Here is a 22,686-nt window from a genome sequence, read left to right on the forward strand (position 1 = left end):
TGTGTTGTTTGAAGGAGAAATCACAAGAAGCGACCAATGGGCACTAAAATCACAAAATAAAGTTAGGAAGTAATCATGTGAGTACATACTTGTATTGTATAATAATTATTAAGTGCTAAAAATGGATACAAAGGTTTAGAACTATACTTTTCAAAACAAGGGGCAAATATGAACTTATGTTGTGCACGTTTAGCTGTTTGGACACATACCCAAATATACTCCTTAACCTCAGCTGTGTTTTCAAACAATTGTCAGCTCGGAGGAAATCTGGCCATAACCACCCAAACTAATCACGTCCACAAGGAGACTCTTGGAGTAATCTTCAATTCAAATCACAACCATATACATAACATAGATATATTATTAGATATTGGAAAGAAAGTTCATATATTTCATAAATACAAATGCTATACCTCATGAATGCTTGAAATAATGAAACATTCAACATTTCTCCACAAAGGAACTCCTTCACATCATCCTTGGACACCCATGTCGATGCTTCCTCGTGGTAGTTCAATTCTTTGGTACCCAACTTAACCTCCACAGGTATATCATCCGGCATTATCACGCATATTTGCATGTAGCCATGAGCATGCCTTAGTGAGGCATTGAAGCGTTGATGACTCAATCCAAGTATCTTTAGGAGGGTTTTGTTGGCGACTAGAACCTTTGGAGACTTGTGTTCCTTTCCCCGAAATCGCCTTCTTTGGCTTGCTTGAACCCTCCTTTTCCTTCGCCTTTTCTAGAGGAGGTGAGTCCGCCTTGCTTTCCTTAGGCTTCTTTATTCTCTCCAAAACCTATTGATTGAAACGCAAAAACATTCAACTTACTTAGTTATTACTTAATATATATGAATTAAATAAATCAATATGAGTGAATACTTTACCTCATCTGAAAATCTCACCCATGCCGATTGTGCACAGATTGATGATGGACTATTGCTCGTTCACTTCGTGGTTGTGCATTTCCTTCAGCCACCACAATCAAACCCTCATCTTTTACATCTAGTAAAAGATGGCAAGTCGTTTCTTCCTTCAAAAGTATATGAATTGAGGTTAGTTTATATAATTACTTAGTTTTTGAAGTTATAAGAATAATAGTAGATAACTCACTTCCAATAAACCAAATGACTCTCAAGCAAACATCACAAAAAACCATTTTCCTAATCATAAACCTTCATTTGCTATTAATGCCATATGCTATGTTTTGAACGAATGCGATCCAGTCCAGCTAATGCTTAAGACAATTCCTCAAATGTACGAAATGCTAATACATACAGGTTTCAAGTGCCTGGTTTATGACTATGCCACTCAAAAAAAAGTCAAAATGATGCCTTGTAAAGAACCCAAATTCACTCTCAACAAGGATCCATCCTCTGATGTGTGGAACCTTGGATTATTATGGTGCTTTTTTCATCTTGGACTCTAATGCTCGATGAAGATGCTTCTTCAGTCTTGACAATTGTAGAGAGAAGCACTGAAGTCATTTCACGACTCCAAATACCTACTGACGTCCCCATCTGCCTCGATGACATTAGTGATGAAGAGTACACATATATATATCTCATTTAATTAACTAGAGTAGGTCTAGCATTTTTACCCATCTATTTGGAGGATGAAAATTCTTTTAGAGGTATTGAGAAGGAAATAAAAGGGCAAAGAGCCTAGACAGAGGATAATAATAAAGAAGATGACGCTATGAAGTGCATAAAACAAGTAAATGCTAACACTAGTAGAATAAATGCTCATTGTTGCGTCATTAAGTGGCCTATTGTGGCGGTTTTGGCCACACAACAATTAAGGGGGCAGCAATAGGTAATTAATATATTGCTGCGGTTTTAAACCGCATCAATATTTGAACATATTGCTGCGATTTCTGGGAAAAACCGCAACAATATTAGTATTTTATATCAGAATAGTACAACATATTGCTGCGGTTTCTAGGGAAAACTGCAGCAATATGTTGTATTTAATAATAAATAATATGCATATTGTTGCGGTTTCTACCTAAAACCGCAGCAATAGACGCTAGGCATGTAAATTATTTTTTTTTTTTTTTTTTTTGCATTTTGTAATTAAATTTGAAAGAGTACAACCATACTCAATGCCCAAATGTATAGCAAATGAATATTGATAATAATACTGGAAAGCAAAAATACTCAATCACAAATTTTCAAAAAGCAAATAATATTATAAAGTGTAAATCATACTCAACCCCCAAATGTATTACAAATGAGCCTAATATTGATAAATATAACTAAATGATTAATTACAAAAAAAAAGTATAATTACAGATTTAACAAAAAAATAATAAAAGACAACACTCATACAGATCTAAAAAACGAATCCTAAAAATAACAAATTGAAAATAAAAATAAAAAAATCCTAAAACATAAAATTTACAAATCTAAAAAATGAATCCTAAAAAAAACAAACTGAAAATAAAAAAAAATCCTAAAACATAAAATTTAAAGATCTAAAAAACAAAACAACGTAAAAAACGAAAAGAACGAAAAAAAAGGGGAAAAAAAAGAAATCTGGCTGGAAATTTCACACGAAGCTCGCCTCGACGAACGAACAAATGGCGCCAAGTTCGACTTCGACGAACGAACGAATGGTCGACGTACGACGATGGGATTAAACCGTCGGTCCGATTTCAACGAGATAGAAGTGGAACGAATGGCCGACGAAGGTTGCGAGAAACAAAGGGATTAAGGGTTTCGAGTTTCAGGGGGAAAAGAATGAACGGCCGACCGACGAAGGACCAAAGAACGAACGGTCGAAGAAGGTTGGTGGAACAAACGGCCGATGAAGGTTGGTGGAACGAAGGACGACCGAAAAGGAAGAGGAGAGAGAGGGAGATTTCCAGGAGTGAGAGGGAGGAATAAGAGAGAGGGAAGAGAGATAGCTGGGAGCGAAATTTAAGAGGGAGAATAGGAGTGAGGGAGGCGCCCACTTAGGTTGTATTTAGGGTTTCACTTTTTGCTGCGGTTTCTGACAAGAACCGCAACAATATATTAAAATATTAATTTTTTAATATATTGTTGCGGTTCTTGTCAGAAACCGCAGCAATATGTCTGGTCAAACGTCAACTTTTTTCAAACTTTTTTTCCGTTGAAACAATATTGTTGCGGTTTCTGTCGAGAACCGCCACAATATGGTTATTTTATATTTTATCTTTTCTTTTAACGTGATATATTGTTGCGTATGGGTAAAACCGCAACAATAAGCAATAATTCTACTAGTGTAATGTTTCCATCTAGAAGTTGTTGATGCATTCCCAACCTCATACGACAGTCGTTCTAAAGCATCTCAATGAAGAAACCTTTGTGAGCTCTTCCATAACACCTAACTAGATGGTGGGGCACATCGACGGTGTAGATCAAACTCTAATGTTCACAGACAATGATCTCCCTGAAAATATCAACCACAATAATTCGTTGCGCATCATTATACGCTGCAATGGATGGGAGATACCTGGAGTATTGATTGATACGGCTCCGCGATCAATGTTTTCCCTCTACGTGTTCTAACAAGACTCGGTTATTCAAAAGAAGATTGGGTACCATTTTACTGGGTGGTCTGAGCATATGATGATGTCAATAGAGAAGTATTGGGTTTACTCAGCCTCCTCATTTAATGTGGTCATGTGGCAAGGAAAGTAGAATTCATGGTCATTGGCATTCAGGCGTGTCTCAACCTCCTATTAGGAAGACCGTGGTTACATGAAGACAGAGTAGTAACTTCTACTCTACATCAAAAAGTAAATCTTTTCACTGATTAAAGTGTTGTGACTATTTCAGGTGATCCAAAAATTATGATTGTCTCCAATACCGGTAAGTTTGTGCTACATCTGAACGAAGTAGAAGACACTAGGTTGGACGGTTACACCATTCGCTATATCCGAGCAGGACCTGAAAATTCATGGATGAATGTGATCCCGACAGCCAGACCGAATACAAGTGCTGAAGAAACAGAGTTAGAGTATGAACCAAGCGAGGATGAGGAGGAGGAAGTAGGAGCTCCAAGCATTGGCAATTTGGCACACATAACATTTCATCGGAAACACTAGAAGAATCCTAGCTTGGCAATCCTCTAGAATTGGAAGACAATGATGATAATGAGTCGAAGCAGAAATCTAGGATTGACAATTTTGACCTGGACTCTAATATGGTATTGCCTATCCGATAGTTTCACACTGAGTCACTGTTCTCTTTCCAGAATATCAACATGAAGGTCAATATCAAGAATTGCCACAGTTCAGGAAATAAATATGAGAATGGCAAACCTTTTGTCCACTTACTTGGTTTTATGAATGTATTACACCCATAGGGTAATACTAGAGGAAGATTACCCCACTCTTTTTTATAAAATTTTAGAAGGACTAACTCTAGACTGGTACTATTCTTTAGATTATGTGTAACACCCCGATAATTCTCTCTTTTTAGAAAATACTTTTATAATAACCTTAGAGAATTACCCAGGCATTATCGCCCGTGTTGATAACGTTTCGGCTTACTCAGAATTTTGCAGCGGAAAACAACTTATTAAAAAACAACTTTATTAAAACTTATGAAACCAATAACAATGTCAGAACTAAACACACCAACTTAAAACTGTTGTCTGAAAACATAACTTCTAGGAAAACAACTTAAATGATTCTAATATTACAAGAGCCTCTCCATTCCAGATTCCCAATGATAGTATGCATCTTCGAACCTGTAATGTCAATGCCGTCTCCTCTGCTCCGAAGGATCACCACAGGATCAATAGGCAAAGCCATGATCACAAACACAGACAAGCACGTAATCAGCAAAGCTGAGTACTACATATCAGACATACATAACCCTAAACATGATACTACAAAAATATAACTTGCAGAATATAATAATAAAACATATAATAATCTGCAGACGACTCTTACTGAACTAGACTCTAAACTTTTATTTCTTCTTTAAATGGAATAGTTATGGGACGAGTTGTCTATACTGAAATAGGAAATACGTCATGACTCCGTAATCCAAATGACCTGCGATATCGAGGAACCTTTACTAATGAGGAAAGGTGATGATCCAATCCTAGGAAAGCACATTGGTACGCACCATGTACTCCAACCCTTAGTGTCCAACTCTAGACGTGCACCAGTCTAAAGTCTATAACCTATTCTCGTTTCACTTTACGTTGCATACATTTTAATACTTGTGTTGACACCAACCAAGCACATAACACATAACTAATAATCACATAATCATCACAGAATCCTTTTTATCTTAGAATTAACAAGTGTTCACAACTTATCAATCAAGACTCCTTTAACTTCTTTTTATACTTTACTAACTTGCCTGTTGAACCTAGCCAACAGTAAAACTGTACCTTTATATAGGTATATACTTTACTTACCAAATAAGATCCACGGTTCTTATAAGATAAATAAATAATACTCAGAATCTATGTAACACATGATTCAACTTACTTACATTAATTCACTCACGAATTAATACTAAACTGAACTTTCTGCTTGCATCAAACTTCCATACAAACATACATACTCATAAATACTTCTAGTTTACATGTAGCACACAGGCAAATAACATGTAAAACAATTCCAGTAAATCATATATATGAACAACAAGTCCTATACATATTACTAATAAATAAAACATCCCTAAAGCATGTTTCTAAATCATATAGCACGTAGACTATGTACGTACCTTGTATAAACGAATCGTAGGCCACTTTTACGCTCTAAAAGTCTCCTACTAGAATTCTCCGCCTAGAAAATAAAATAATGAAATAAATACTTGAACTAAAAATTTACAGCAACTTTAAAAACGACCCAAACCCTTTAAACGTTTTTAAAATCGTTTTTGTATAAACTTTCGTTATTTTTAATCCCTAGTATAGTACAACTATTCTAGTGATTAAAAATCATTAAAACCTTAAAATACATATTTCTGAAATTCAGCACTTATAAAAATTTATAAACTTCTGAAAATATATTTAATACTATAAAATTAATATCTAACCAAATCTCATATTTTACTTTAAATATAGTTTCTAGTGATTTAAAAACCCTAAAAACTATATCTTTCATAATAAAAACTGAAAATAATAATAATAATCTGAAATTTATTTTTATATATATGAACACGAATATATTTTCATATAAAAAATAATTTAAACATAAACATGCTAATAAATAATAAAATAATATAAAAACTATACTTTAATGGAATCTTAGAGAGGAAGAAAAGAAAAACAACCACAAACAAGGAGGAAGGAAGAGGCGCCGGACGCTGTGACAGCAGCAAGGGACGGCGCAGCATCTTTGTTCTTAAAAAGATTTGTGACGTTTCTTGTTCAACAAGAAACGTTACTTAGCGAAAGAAGAAACACTTTTGAGAGAAAATATGAACACACACAAGAGAGAAGAGAGAGAGAGAAAGAGCGGTGAGAGGAGAAGAGAAATCACGTGCAAGGAGGAGAGAGAAATAAGTGTTAGGGTAAAATATTTGGGTTTTTAGGATATTTAAATAGAGCTAATCCTTTTGGGCTTAGGAAAAGATTTAATAATTAAAACTTTGATGACTAAAAGATGGGCTATTAGGACTTTAGTCATCAAATATCCTTTCCCTTTTTATTCACTTTTGGGCTTTCGATTCCATTAAGCTTTCTTTTCAAATATGCTTTTAATAATTAAACTCTTATTAAAACATGCTTAATTAAAAATAAAAATTTTATTAAGCTATGAAAAATATTTTTAGTTGACTTTTAAAATAGTCAACCCTTTTTAAAAGTCAAATCATTTTCCAAACTCATTTGGATTTAAATATAACTACATAAATACTTTAATATATTTATGAAAATCCTTTAAAATGTGGGGATTACAGTCTACCCCCCTTAAAAGAAGTTTCGTCCCGGAACTTAACACAAACCCTCGTACTTTCAAAGTTTGAACTCAACATTTCGAAAACTTTTGAAGAAAGGTAGTGCCTCTCGTGCACTTTCCCATTTTTAAAACACTTGTGTTACTTATGAACACTTTTCTTATGCGGAGACTCTACTTCTTTTGCACTAACATGTGCAAATTGCCCAACATAGGCATACATATGCATGAAAATCTCATAAAAATAGACAAAAGCGCGAAATTTATCGCATTCTACCCCCCTTAAAGAAAACGAGTTACGCCCTCGTAACTCACCTCAAGGAATAGGTCTGGATACTTTTTCTTCATATCCTCTTCGGCTTCCCACGTTGCCTCTTCTGACTCGTGGTTAGACCAAAGAACTTTGACAATATGAACATCCTTGTTACGCGTACTACGCACTTTCCTGTCGAGAATCTTGACAGGTCTTTCCTCATAAGTGAGGCTACTATCTATCTGAACTCTTCAGGCTCTAACACATGGCGCTCATCAGGGATATAGCGCTTAAGTTGGGATATATGAACTCATCATGCATCTTTTCAAACTCCATTGGCAATGCCAATCTATAAGCTACTTTCCCAATGCGCTCCAAAATCTCATATGGGCCTACATATTTAGCACTAGCTTGCCCTTTTTCCCAAATCTCATAACGCCTTTAGTGGGTGATACTTTCAGGAATACTTTATCACCTACAGGAACTCATCTTCGCGACGTTTTAAATCTGCATAACTCTTCTGCCTATCTTGCGCAGCTTGAATTCGAGCCTGAATCAATCGACATTCTTGACGGTCTCCTCAATAATTCAGTCCCCAAAACTACTATTTCCTAAAGTCATTCCAGCAAATGGGACTTCTACACTTCCGTCCATATATAGCCTCAAAAGGTGCCATCTTTATACTCGCATGGTAACTATTGTTGTAAGAAAACTCAATCAAATCTAATTGGTCCTCCCAACTTCCTTGAAAATCAATTGCACAAGCTCTCAACATATTCTCCATGGTTTAGTTAGTCCTCTCCGTCTGACCATCGGTCGCAGGGTGAAAGGCGGTACTCATCTTTAGTGTTGTCCCAAGGTTTAATTGGACCTTTTTCCAGAATTTAGATAGAAATCTAGAGTCACGATCCGAGATAATGTCCTTTGGAACTCCATGCAATCTCACTACATGCTTGATATAGGTTGTAGCGAGTTGCTTCTTTTTCCATGTCTCCTTAATAGGTATGAACAACGGCGGACTTGGTCAGTCTATCCACAATAACCCAAATGGTATCATTTCCACTCTCGCTTGGGTAAGGCAGTCACAAAGTCCATAGAAATAGAATCCCACTTCCATCCAGGAACCTCTAAGCGATTGAACTTTCCCCATGGTCTCTTATGGTCTATCTTCACTTTCTGACAGGTTAGACACTTAGACACATATCAGCTACTTCTCGCTTCATGTTGGCCACCAATAGATCACCTTAAGGTCCTTTACAACTTGTCACCCCCAGGGTGCACAGAATATGGAGTATTGTGCCCCTCGTCCATAAGACGTCTCTTAAGGTCATCGCACTTCTGTGGTACACACCACCTCCCTTTAAACCTTAGACTCCCATCATCATGAATCTTGAAGTCTACTTCCTTACCTTGCTTCATTTTCTCTTAATCTTGTCTAGATGCTCATCCCCGACTTGACCCTCAATAATCTCGTCGAAAATGACACTCCCAAAGAAAGATTACTAAGTCTAGCCTCACTTTCCCCAGGATTTAAAATTTCTAGGTCAACCTTTGCATATCTCTACACAACTCCTCAGGGACTATCAAAGCACTCAAGCTATGACTCGATTTTCGACTCAAGGCGTCAACAACCACATTTGCTTTCCCCTCATGATCTAGATCATAATCCTTAATCAACTCTAGCCATCTTCTTTGCCTCATATTCAAGTCTTTTTGGGTAAATATGTACTTCAAACTCTTATGGTCTGTAAATATCTTGCAAGTTGCTCCATAAAGATAATGTCTCCAAATCTTCAATGCAAACACTATGGCAGCTAACTCTAGATCATGGGTAGGGTAATTAGCCTCATAAGGTTTCAATTGACGCGACGCTAAGCTATTACCTTACCATTCTGTTGCAACACACAACCCAAACCATTTTTCGAAGCATCACTATAGACCTCAAATCCCTCATTCCCATCAGGTAGGGTTAAACAGGTGCAGTGGTTAAACGATCCTTCAAGATCTGAAAGCTTCCTCACACTTCTCATTCACTCAAAACTTGGACTCCTTTTTCATCAAATTAGTCATAGGTCTTGCTATCTTCGAGAAATCTCTCACAAATCTCCTATAATAGCCAGCTAAACCCAAGAAACTCCTAATGTCTGACACACTCTTTGGAGTTGGCCACTCACTCACAGCTTGAATTTTGGCAGGATCTACTGAGACTCCTTCCTTAGACACAAAATGACCCAAAATGCTACTTTCTCCAAACGAAACTCACACTTAGAGAACTTGGCATATAGTTGTTTTCTCAAAGTCTCCAAAATAATCCTAAATGTTCATCATGCTCGGTTTCATTCCTCGAATATATCAAAATGTCATCAATGAAAACCACTACGAACTTATCAAAAAACTCATGAAAGATCCTATTCATCAAGTCCATAAATATAGCAGGAGCATTGGTTAACCCAAATGGCATTACAGTGAACTCGTAGTGACCATAACGCGTTCTAAAGGCAGTCTTAGGTACATCCTTATCGCTACCTCAATTGATGATATCCTGAACGTAAGTCAATCTTCGAGAACACACTCGCTCCATTCAGTTGATCGAATAGGTCATCTATTCTAGGCAAAGGTACTTGTTTTGATGGTAACATTGTTCAACTCCCTATAGTCGATACATAATCTCATACTCCCATCCTTTTTCTTCACGAACAATACAGGAGCTCCCCAAGGCGATGCACTAGGTCTGATATAACCTTATCCAAAAGTTCTTGCAATTGCGTCTTTAACTCACTCATCTCAGGAGGTGCCATTCTATAAGGTGCCTTAGATATAGGTGCAGTTCCAGGAACTAAGTCTATGGTAAACTCAACAGCTCTTGCAGGCGGCATACCTGAAATTTCACTCGGAAATACGTCCATAAACTCATTCACTATGGAACATCCTCAAGTTTTAACTCAGCTTCCTTACTCACATCTTGCACGCTACAGAAAAAAGCTCACACCCCTTTCTCATCAACTTCTGCACTTGCATAGCAGAGATCACTCCAAAGTTCTTAGGTTTCCCAAATCGTCTATATGAGGTCAATTTTCCCGAAGGGTTTCTCAACACTACTTTTGAACTTCACAATCATCCTGGCCTTGTAATGACTCAACCAGTTCATCCCAAGAATCACATCTAATCTCCTAAGTTAAACTCGATTAAATCGGATGGAAAGACACTCCCTCCTATCTTCAAAGGGTTCTTGAACAACTTAGTACACTTAACGACTTCCCCAGTAGGAATACTAACAGACAAGTCAATTAACTCATACTCTACTAATCCCAGACTCTTTAGAAAAAGGCGAAATAAAAGAATAGGTCGCCCCCGAATCAAATAACGTTTTAACGAAAACTGAATTAATAGAGAAATTACCAGTTACCACATCCGCAGATCTCTCTGCTTCGCTATGACTCATCACGAACACTTTTCCCGCAGGCTTGTTCTGGGTAGGATTTTCATTAGCAGTAGGCCTACTATAGTTTCCTTGGTTATTCTGACCTCCAGGCTTAGGACCCTGGTTCCCTATCTGATTGACCCGATCTAGCCTGATTACCATTTCCCTGAGTCTTCAACCTTTTCCGTGCTTAGAGAAGCACTCATACTCTCTGTGCCCTTTTCTGACAATAATGACAGGTCACTAGATCTCCCTTACAGTCTCTCCGAGGATGGTTTTTGTCACATAACTTGCAATTGTGAACCTCTCAGGTCTACCCTGACTACGGTTATCCTGGTTGTTCCTTCCTTGGAAATTCCCATTTCCATTCCGATTTTTCTTAAAGTTACCTTGGTTTCCCCAGTACTAACCTCTTTTCTTTTTACCAACTATCCCATTCTTCTTATCCTCCTTGATTGCAACCATAAATATGTGAAGCTCTCCCATACACCAATCTAAGATGTAAAGGTCTCACCCCCTAATCCCAGCTGGATTTCATCAGTCAACCCTTGTTCGAACCTCTGAGCCTTAAGCTCCTCAGTAGCTACCACCTCAGGTGCAAACCTAGACAGGTTATGAACTTACTATAGTATTTCAGAGATAGTCATACTACCCATTCTAAGGTAATAAACTCTTGAGCTTTCTATTTCTCATGAAGGCAGGGTAAAACTTTCCTCTCAGCACAATCACAAAGGCTTCCCAATTGAATCCCTCAGCAGCACTCAATCTAGCCCCGTTTTCTCTCCACCACAAATCAGCCTCATCCTTTAGGTATAAAACAGCCTGGCCTACTCTCATGTTAGCAGGGCAATTACTACCTCAAATAATTTCTCAAATTCCCTAATCCAGTTCTCTAGGAAGGTAGGGTCAGCTTGTCCCTTGAAATAAGGTGGTTTCACTTTGGCCAGTCTTTCGAACATCTCTCCAGCAGTCTCTGGACGTTCGACCTTGTCCTGATTCAGTTTCTCCGCCAAGAGGCGAATAGCATCAGCTAGTTCAGTGTTGTTAGCCATTCTACTTCGGGACCTGAAAGTAATATAACTCCACTCAGGTTCCAGAAAACTTACATAGTCATCTAAGCAAGGCAACACTTGATTTGATCATTAAAGATCGCATCAACAAACAATTCCACTAAGTTCCAACATGAAATGTTCTCTAATATACACATAATTGTTCACGTAATTAAATTCATATCAACATGACACGAATTGATTAAGAAAATACAATCACATAATGAGAATAAAATAAATAAAAATATTTCCCATTACGTGCCCAAAAATAAATTCTTATCCTCCAATAAAATAAACTATATTTTTATTCTTCCATAGAAGGGAAAATAATGTGAAATAAAGAACAACACACCAGTATCTATATTTTTCCTAAGATGATAATTCTATAAAACACCTTTTGTCTTGTTGGCACATATCCAACATTATTCTTATAGCTAAAACCTTACGTATATCTATATGTATATATAAAAATAAAAAGTATAGAAGTATATATAGCCTATGGCACTACATTGCCATCCTTATCTTTGTCTTCCTTATATTGCTCAGGTATGAAGGTTTCATCACTAGCTTCATCCTCTTCATCATCCTCATAGTAATTGATGAACTTCCTCTGAATCTTAGACCTTGTCATAGGTATGGTGTCTTCGTCCTCTTCAGGGTCGGATTCAATCCTCATACATGCATCATAAATATCCTCCCTAGTAGTACCTCTAGCACGGTCCATCTCTATGATGACTTCATCATCCCTAGCAAATTCTTTCCTCAAAATACAACGCATTATCCAATGCAATTCTTCATATTCCCTATGGTCAATGAGTGGATGACGGTCGTCGGCTTCATCGTCAGTCAGAACGATGGGGTTAAAATAGTTTCCTAGATTAGCAGCCATATTCGTAGAGCTACAACACAATAAACCAGAAGGTTTAGCACTCTTCCTGACGTGTTCCCACAAATAACAAAAGGTAAACCACAACAAAAGCATGTAAATATACACTTTGCAGGCAAGAATTATAAACAGTTAGCAGGGAAGAAAAATATTTATGCATCAATAGCAGAGAAGAATAATAATAATGCACTTATTACAGAAAAAATGATAATGTGCAGATTTGCAGGGAAGAAAAATAATAATGATGCTGAACTAACTTCCTGATGCAGACATATAATATTTCTATCTTATATGCCCTTCTTATACTACCCATTCTCACAATGCAATACTATAAACCTTAAAGGAATGAAAAATGATGCAGACACTTTTATATAAAAAAAATGTTACTCCAGTGTCTGAAAATAACTTTTCGAAACAAAACAAAACAGTTTCGGACCACCTAGTCACTCGAAAAAAAAAAAAAAAAATTCCGGACTCGGCACTTTTCGAAAAAAAAAAAAAAAATTTCGCCGAACTCGAAATTCGAACCCCTACTTCTTCCGAAAAAAAAAATTTTGGTTTTTATAAAAAGTTTCTGAAATCAAAACGTAGGAGCAATACTAAGGTTTCCTCCAAAACCAATAAGCTAGTTAACTTAATAAGCTAAAGTCACTTAATAAGCTAAAGTCACTTAATAAGCTAGTTAGTTAGGCGCCTATAAGTCTTAAACTAACCTAAAGCTCCCAGATACCACTTTGTAACATCCCGATAATTCTCTCTTTTTAGAAAATACTTTTATAATAACCTTAGAGAATTACCCAGGCATTATCGCCCGTGTGATAACGTTTCGGCTTACTCAGAATTTTGCAGCGGAAAACAACTTATTAAAAAACAACTTTATTAAAACTTATGAAACCAATAACAATGACAGAACTAAACACACCAACATAAACTGTTGTCTGAAAACATAACTTCTAGGAAAACAACTTAAATGATTCTAATATTACAAGAGCCTCTCCATTCCAGATTCCCCAATGATATGCATCTTCGAACCTGTAATGTCAATGCCGTCTCAACTCTGCTCCCCCGAAGGATCACCACAGGATCAATAGGCAAAGCCATGATCACAAACACAGACAAGCACGTAATCAGCAAAGCTGAGAACTACATATCAGACATACATAACCCTAAACATGATACTACAAAAATATAACTTGCAGGAATAAATAATAATAAAACATATAATAATCTGCAGACGACTCTTACTGAACTAGACTCTAAACTTTTATTTCTTCTTTAAATGGAATAGTTAAGGGACGAGTTGTCTATACTGAAATAGGAAATACGGTCATGACTCCGTAATCCAGAATGACCTGCGATATCGAGGAACCTTTAACTAATGAGGAAAGGTGATCAATCCAATCCTAGGAAAGCCATGGGCTACCACCATGTACTCCAACCCTTAGTGTCCAACTCTAGACGTGCACCAGTCTAAAGTCTATAACTTATTCTCGTTTCACTTTACGTTACATACATTTTAATACTTGTGTTGACACCAACCAAGCACATAACACATAACTAATAATCACATAATCATCACAGAAATCCTTTTTATCTTAGAATTAACAAGTGTTCACAACTTATCAATCAAGACTCATTTAACTTCTTTTTATACTTTACTAACTTGCCTGTTGAACCTAGCCAACAGTAAACTGTACCTTTATATAGGTATAACTTGTACTTACCAAATAAGATCCACGGTTCTTATAAGATAAATAAATAATACTCAAGAATCCATGTAACACATGATTCAATCTTACTTACATTAATTCACTCACGAATTAATACTTAAACTGGACTTATCTGCTTGCATCAAACTTCCATACAAACGTACATATTCATTAATACTTCTAGTTTACATGTAGCACACAGGCAACTAGCATGTAAAACAATTCCAGTAAATCATATATATGAACCACAGAGTCCTATACATGATACTAATAAATAAAACATCCTTAAAGCATGTTTCTAAATCATATAGCACGTAGACTATGTACGTACATTGTATAAACGAATCTGTAGGCCACTTTTACGCTCTAAAAGTCTCCTACTACGAAATCTCCGCCTAGAAAATAAAATAATGAAATAAATACCTTGAACTAAAAATTTACAGCAACTTTAAAAACGACCCAAACCCCTTAAACGTGTTTTAAAATCATTTTTACGTATCAAACTTTCGTTATTTTAATCCCTAGTATAGTACAACTATTCTAGTGATTAAAAATCATTTAAAACCCTTAAAATACATATTTTCTGAAATTACAGCACTTATAAAAATTTATAAATCTTCTGAAAATATATTTAATACATATAAAATTATATGCTAACCAAATCTCATGATTTATATTTTATAAATATAGATTCTAGTGATTAAAAACCCTAAAAACTATATCTTTCATAATAAAAACTAAAAATAACTTAATATAATAAATCTGAAATTTATTATTTTTATATATATGACAGCCGAAATATATTTTGCATATAAAACCATAATTTAAACCATAAACATGCTAATAAATAATAAAATAATATAAAAACTAATACTTTAATGGAATCTTAGAGAAGAAGAAAAGAAAAACAACCACAACAAGGAGGAAGGAAAGGCGCCGGACGGCTGTGACAGCAGCAAGGAGACGGCGGCAGCACTACTTTGATTCTTGAAAAGATTTGTGACGTTTCTTGTTCAACAAGAAACGTTACTTAGCGAAGAAGAAATAAGCTTTTGAGAGAAAAATATGAACGACGCACAATAAGAAGAAGAGAGAGAAAGAAAGCGCCGAATGAGAGGGAGAAGGAAAAGTCACGTGGAAAGAGGAGAGAGAGATAAAGTGTGTAGGGTAAAAATTGGGTTTTTAGGATATTTAAATAGAGGCTTTTCCTTTTGGGCTTAGGAAAAGAGATTTTAATAATTAAAACTTTGATGACTAATAAGATGGGCTCATTAGGACTTTAGTCATCAAATAATCCTTTCCCTTTTTATCACTTTTGGGCTTTCGATTCCATTAAGCTTTCTTTTCAAATATGCTTTTAATAATTAAAACTCTTATTAAAATATGCTTAATTAAAACATGATAAATTTTATTAAGCTATGAAAAATATTTTTAGTTGACTTTTAAAATAGTCAATCCTTTTTAAAAGTCAAATCATTTTCCAAACTCATTTGGATTTAAATATAACTACATAAATACTTTAATATATTTATGAAAATCGTTTAAAATTGTGGGGGATTACATTATGTGGATAGAGCTAGTTGGAAAAATGCTAGTCAAGCTTTCGTTAATTGGGCTCTCGAGTATAAACAGACTAATGCCAAGAAGTTGAAGCTAGTCACCTTAAATCATTGCGCCTTAGAAATCTTCTCGCTCTTAATTTGTTGGAGATGCACTCATATCCACGCACAGCTTCAATTCCATATTACAGATCGGAAGTTCATGCTTATATTCTTGCCGAACTTGAACGATTTCTATTATCATCACATGGTTACCATCAAGTACACCTGCCTTAGTCACATGGAACAGCATGGTACATCGATGCTCTAAAATTACAAGAAAAACGGCCCTGGGAAAATCTTGAAAATCCTAATGCAAATCCAAGGGTCTTTAATTTGCAAAAATGGATGAACCATTGAGTGTGGCGTATAATCGTTTTCGGAGCCAAGGCATGATTCAAGCTCTGTCATACGTGCACTCCTTACGCATAGGTGGCACATACAAAAGCATACACTGCGCGTAATATCGCCAATTTGGCATGACACTAATAGATGCCCTGATATTTACTACAAAGTTCAAAAACTGATTGATTGAGGCATCATTAGTCCATCTCGCTAAGCAGTATCCGCGAGGAAAGTGTCGTCACACCCTTAATTAAACTGGTTAAACAAGGTCATATTCACCTACTTCCTCGACGCCCAGGGGTAAGTCCTGTAGGACTGAATCTCCACAAGTACTTTCGTTATCATCAGTTGCAAGGTTACGGCACAGACCAATGTCATGCTCTCAACTATCGCATCAAGCGGATCACCAACATACCTCTCATGTACCGCAAAGCTACTTAATTGTTTCGTGCCTATCTGATGACATAAAAGGAAAAACTTCAGTAAACATCTTAATAAAAGATACAAAAAAGAAGCAAAATCTATCAGCTCATTAATATCAGAGAACTACGTTTAACTTGAATCCCCATTATCACGTACACTTGCACTTTGAGATCACTCCACCTATATAACACTTGGGGCACGTATGTAGCTAAATATGAGTGCAACTGCTTTATTAAATAAAAAAACTTTAGTTCCTTTTAATATGGCGAACTATGTTGAGTCTAATTCCCCATAAAATGCATCTAGAGCAATGGGGATATGTAGGCAGCCTTCAAGTTCGACTCAAATGTACTAACCATTGTATTTTAAACAATATGATCGCTCAAGGTGCAGTTATCATAGAAATAGTTTTGGCATGTTGAATGAAAACATCAATGGGAATATAGGCCCTAATTTTTAAATCTTCCATCTTTGTTCAATACTAAAGCATGGAATGTAAGAATGATAAAATAAAAACATTTGTTATCAACTCCAATGAAACTAAAATCATTCAAGAGCATCAAAATATAAAAGGGAAAAAAAACAATATTGTAAAGGTGTACCATTCCAATCAAAAAATTGCAAAATCGTTTTAGAAAATTTTCCTTATTATGCAATATGTAGCTTCCTTTTCTTTTAAAAGAAGGAAAAATTGACAATAGAGGTCTTAACTTTGGGTGATAATTTTAAAAGGTCTGAACTACTGATTAACCTGTGTAGGTCCCAACTTTAGGGGGTCTTGACTTTTAGTGGGCCTCGACGACTTAAAATTGAAGATTTTTTTTAAAGTCTCACCTAGTTCCTACATCCCTCCCTCAATTAACCCTTCTGATGTAACCCAAGTTTTACAAGTGATGACCTATTAAGCCAATTTTAAGTCATTGAGGCCCGCTAAAAGTTAAGACCCCCTAAAGTTGGGACCTACACAGCTTAATCAATAGTTCAGACCTTTTAAAAATTATCACCCCAAGTTCAGACCTCTATTGTCAATTTTTCCTTCTTTTAATTATTTATCTATACCTTTAGTCCAAGAACAAGAAATTTGTTCCTTCTCTAAGGATGACCAATTGCCATCAGAAAACAAAAATCTCACCCATATCCACAAATACAGTCAAAGAGCCTATAGGATTTGCCATGAACCTCTATATAAAAGATCTCAAATCATGATGAAAATGGATTATACTCAAGGAATCGGATTAGGGTATGACGGTAGAGGGATAAAGCAACCGATCCCCATAGTAGACAAGCAAAATCAATATGGATTAGGATATCATCCGGGAAATACTTCTTACAACATCAAAGAGCCTTGTTTTACCCTCAATGGTAGCTCACCCTGCAAGACTATGAGTTTCTAGAACATTGGCTTAGTAGGAAAGAATAGAAGACTTTAACAGGATTGGAGATATTCTTCAATGAAGCCATGAATTTGCACTTCATCAAAAGTTTGTTTGTCCAAAAACAAGTATATGGTTATTAAGACAAGAATTAAAATAGAATTTACCCTTAGGAATTATACCTTTGTCGCATCGTTCTTGTATTACGGTCTGCAGGAGGAGAAATCTTGAAACTTGAAATAAGAAATTAAAAGGTATGAATGTGTTTAAATGTGTTTGAATGTATCTGAATGTAACACCCCCAAAATTCATACACGTCTACGACTATGTCGCATCAACTTTGGGAGTGTTACCGCCGCGACCAAACGCAATGCTTATTAAAAAGGAATGTTAACTTAACTCATTGTCTCGAAAACTGAAATACGGCGGAAATAAATATGTAACTACAACTCGGAAATCATCAACGACCCTATTTATTCAAACCACAAACTAATTAAGTAATCATAATAGTCTTAAAATGCTTAATTAAAACACGTTAAAGTTCCAAGAGTAAGGACTATCCCCCGTATGCTCAGTATCATGCAGCAGCACCAGTGCACCTAGTCTGCTCCCCATTGTAGCATCAATGGTTCATCACAGGTTCACAAACACAAAATAACACAAAATCAGCTATGATGAGTACATAGTAAACCATTGAATGCATACAAACATAAACAAAGCAATAATGATCATTCCTAGACATGATACTACAATAACATTACATCCTTTACTTTTTATTTAGTTGGCAGCGAACGGGCACCGTCATCTTACTAGAATCATACGGGCTACTTAATCCTTAATAGACAACTTGGTCTATTAGATGAATTGCAAATACGGTTTCGTTCCGTCTCACACCCATCACCTTAGTATGCATACCCCTAAGATCGTACGAAACCTTCCGCCTACTTGAGTTCTCAAAATTTATAAGGACACTATTCTCGTCACAGTAGGCCTACTTAGGAGTGTAGAACAAGTACCACACTCCCCCATTGTTCATCACTTGTAGAGAGTCCAACTACAAGTTTATTGCCATAGTTCATTCTTAATATTGTCCATTTATACCACAATAACATAGAATCGTTTAAAATGTTTTCTTAGATACAGTACTCAAATCGTTTCTCTTGTAACACTCCTGTTACACCATGGATCAAATAATACGAATTCAATGCTCATGTTCATAATACGATAGAATTACGCATTACAATGCCACACATTGATTTCGATTCATAATCATGTCACCAAACAATGTCAGCAATCAAAATCGTTCCCTATCATGATTCTAGGTTCCGATGGAATAAATTACAACCTAATCATGATACTAGTACTTGTAACTAAACTGGTACGCGTATGTACCTTGTAACGGAGAATTTTCGCTATCTTAGCCAAACGTTCCGCTTATGAAATTGGGACCTAAACGATTAAGGAAATACTTCAGTGCTACGTCCTTGATAATATTATCAACTAATACGTGACTAACTATATCGACTTAGTAATTCGAAGTATAAACGATAGATAATCTCATTGTTTATTAACTTCCTTTTCTTTCCTACTCTATTGAGCTTAGCGTCTTTTAAGAGTCAATGTTAGTGAGACAAACTGATTTTGGTTAGTTTAATAATCCAATACCTTTACCAAGTCCATTCAAGTCTTATGTCCAATACTCCTAAAATCAGGTCCAAATAGCAAGGTCATTATAACTTTCCATCTAAAAATCAATAAACTACTTTCTTTACTTCACACCTTACTTAATTACAACACGTTAAATCAGATTTACAACGTAAATCAGATTAATAACCTTAAATTAATTATAAAACTTAATTAATTATGCGCCTTCTTTTTTCTCTTGGTGCACGATAAGAAAACCCATTCGTATCATGCGCCGTAGCCATGGCAGGGAAATCAAAGGTGAAATCGAAGCAATCTAATGGTGATTCTGGTAAGAAACAGAAGCAGAAAGGTCCTATAAGTCCAAGTGTAGGACAAAAACACAAATCCGTGGCTGAACTTCATGGCGTTGCTTCAATGGTGATTTCGACCCCTGCTTTGGATGAACCATTATCACCTAAGCGATCATTGGAGGAGCTACAAAATCAATCAAAGGAGAAAGCGAAGTTGTCAGAAGGGCTAACTATCATGAAGAAGACTCAGACTAGATTGGATTCCATGGCGGAAGGTAATTTTCAATCTCGAAATTTATCGACGGAATTTGAAAATATGAAAACGAATGATTCAATTGTTAATGAACCTGCCATTAAAATTGAAGTAGAAGATGTTCAGGAAGAAATAGATTACTGGAATTCATCCTTAATTTGCTATGTGATGGGGGCTAATCCACCATTTCCCGTTATGGAGGGGTTCTTGAAGAGAATTTAGGCAAAGAAGGGAGTGGATAAGATTGTGGTTGTTTCAAAGGGGTTGTTTATAGTTAGATTTCATGAAGTTACACGTACAGATGTTGTATTGGATGATGATTTTAAATTCTTTGATCGAAAACCTCTTATTGTCAAGAAATGGAGTGCTGATTTGAATGTGCAAAAGGATGATGTTAAAACTGTGCCAATATGGATTTAGTTGCCATCTCTTGATCTGAAGTATTTTGGGCAAAAATGTCTATTCAAATTAGTAACTGGAATTGGGAAGCCAATTAAACTAGATTAGGCCACTAGTAGGAAAGATAGGCTTCAATTTGCTCGGATCATGGTGGAGGCTAGGATGAATCAGGAGTTCCCTGATTGTATAACTTTTGAGAATGAGAAAGGAATGATGATGACCCAGACTGTGAAATATGAAGGGAAGTCAGTGCAATGTGAAAAGTGTAAAGGAATAGGCCATGTTCTGAAGGATTGTAAGATCCAAAAACAGCAGGGTCTTGTGAAGCAATGGGTGAAAAAAAGCAATAAGGTGGAGGCTGATGGGTTTAAAAAGGTGGCAACAAGAAGTGTGCAGGCTAAGGAAACACAGCAACAGGTTACAATAGCAAACTCTTTTGCAGTTTTGGAAGAAACTACTGAGGATGGAGAAAGAGTGGATCTGGAGATAGATCAAAAAGAGGAGGAACATGGTGAGGGGGGGGGGGGGAGCCCCCTGCCATAGATGGATAACATAGTTAGCTGGAATGTAAGGGGGCTAAACAGCAGGAGAAAGCAAGGTGATGTGAGACAGTTCCTGGTGTCTCATAACATTAAGCTGTTTAGCTTCCTTGAGACAAAGATAAAAGCCCCTGCATTAGGTGACTTTTATCTTAATGTGTGTCCTGGATGGTGTATAACCACAAACAATCAGTGGCATGGTAATGGAAGGATAGTTTTAGGTTGGCAACCTAGTGCCTTCCATGTAAATATCATAAAGTGTACAAGCCAACTCATACATACAATAGTGGAGGTGGTGAATGGTGGCAGGACTTTTAAATGTACTTGCATTTATGGTTTTAATGAGAAGAAGGGCAGGGAAGAGCTATGGAGTGATCTAAGACAGCTAGCTACTAATGATGAACCCTGGATCATCATGGGAGATTTTAATGCTCTAATGAGTATTGAAGATAGACTTGGGCAGCCTGTGAGAACTAGAGAAATAGAAGATATGAAGGCTTGTATGATAGATTGTAAGCTGATGGAAGTGAAAGTGAGTGGGCAGTTTTTCACTTGGAATAACAAGCAGGAAGGAAGGGATAGAGTTTTCTGTAAACTGGATAGGGTTATGGGCAATGATGGTTGGATTACTGACTGGCAACACACAGAAGTCGCTAATCTACCAGAAGGAGAATTTGATCACTGCCCGCTGGTAATTAGGTCTTTTGTGAATGAATCAAAGAAGAAGCCCTTCAGGTTTTTTAATATGTGGTGTCAAGCTGAGCAGTTTCAGGAGATTGTAAGACAAGGATGGCAATGCAATATCTCTGGAACAAAGATGTACATGGTTGTGGGGAAATTAAAATTGCTGAAAAAAGAGCTTAAAAGACTGAATGCCTCCCAGTTTGGTGATGTATTAGTGCAACATGTTGAAAAATACACCAAAATGATGGAAGCACAAACTGCTTTGCATGGAAATCCAAGTGATATGAGTCTTAGAGCTCTGGAGAAAGAAGCTAGGGAGGCTTATGTAGTGGCTCACAGGAATTACTCTTTGTTACTGAGTCAAAAAGCCAAGCTTAAATGGCTAACTGAGGGGGATGATAATACAAGATATTTTCATCAAAGTGTGAAGCTTAGGAGGATCCATAATAAAATAAATACAATAAAGAAGGAGAATGGAGAATGGGCTGTTAACTCAAATGAGGTGGCAAATGCTTTTCTTGAGTTTTACCAGGGCTTATTGGGAAGTGAAGGAAGGGTTAGGAAGGTGGAGAATGTTATAATAGCCAAGGGGAACATACTGGATGATGCTCAACAACAAGCTTTGTCTTTGGTGTTCAATGCTGATGAAATTAAACAGGCTCTATTTTCTATACCTGATAATAGGGCTAGATGGATACTCAAGTTGCTTTTTTAAGAAAACTTGGGATATAGTAGGGACTGATGTGGTGAAAGCTATTCAGGACTTCTTTAGAAGTGGCATATTATTGAAGGAAATTAATGTTACTGCTATAACATTAACTCCTAAGACAACTTGTCCAACATCAGTTGGTGACTTCTGGCCCATAGCATGCTGTTTTGTTCTGTACAAGACAATCACTAAGTTGATATGTTCAAGAATGAATAAAGTGCTT

The 22,686-nt window shown here is 36.4% G+C and overlaps 1 protein-coding gene across 1 annotated transcript; it reads left to right on the forward strand.

The window, feature by feature from the left end:
* The first annotated feature begins 21,074 nt into the window (after positions 1-21,074).
* On the forward strand, positions 21,075-22,469 carry LOC130590477 (uncharacterized). The gene has a single exon (XM_057392926.1). The coding sequence runs from the start codon at positions 21,075-21,077 to the stop codon at positions 22,467-22,469; it is 1,395 nt and encodes a 464-aa protein (XP_057248909.1).
* Positions 22,470-22,686: the final 217 nt, after the last annotated feature.

This window comes from Beta vulgaris, chromosome 2, assembly GCF_026745355.1.
Source record: "Beta vulgaris subsp. vulgaris cultivar EL10 chromosome 2, EL10.2, whole genome shotgun sequence".
In the NCBI taxonomy this organism is placed as follows: Eukaryota; Viridiplantae; Streptophyta; class Magnoliopsida; order Caryophyllales; family Amaranthaceae; genus Beta; species Beta vulgaris.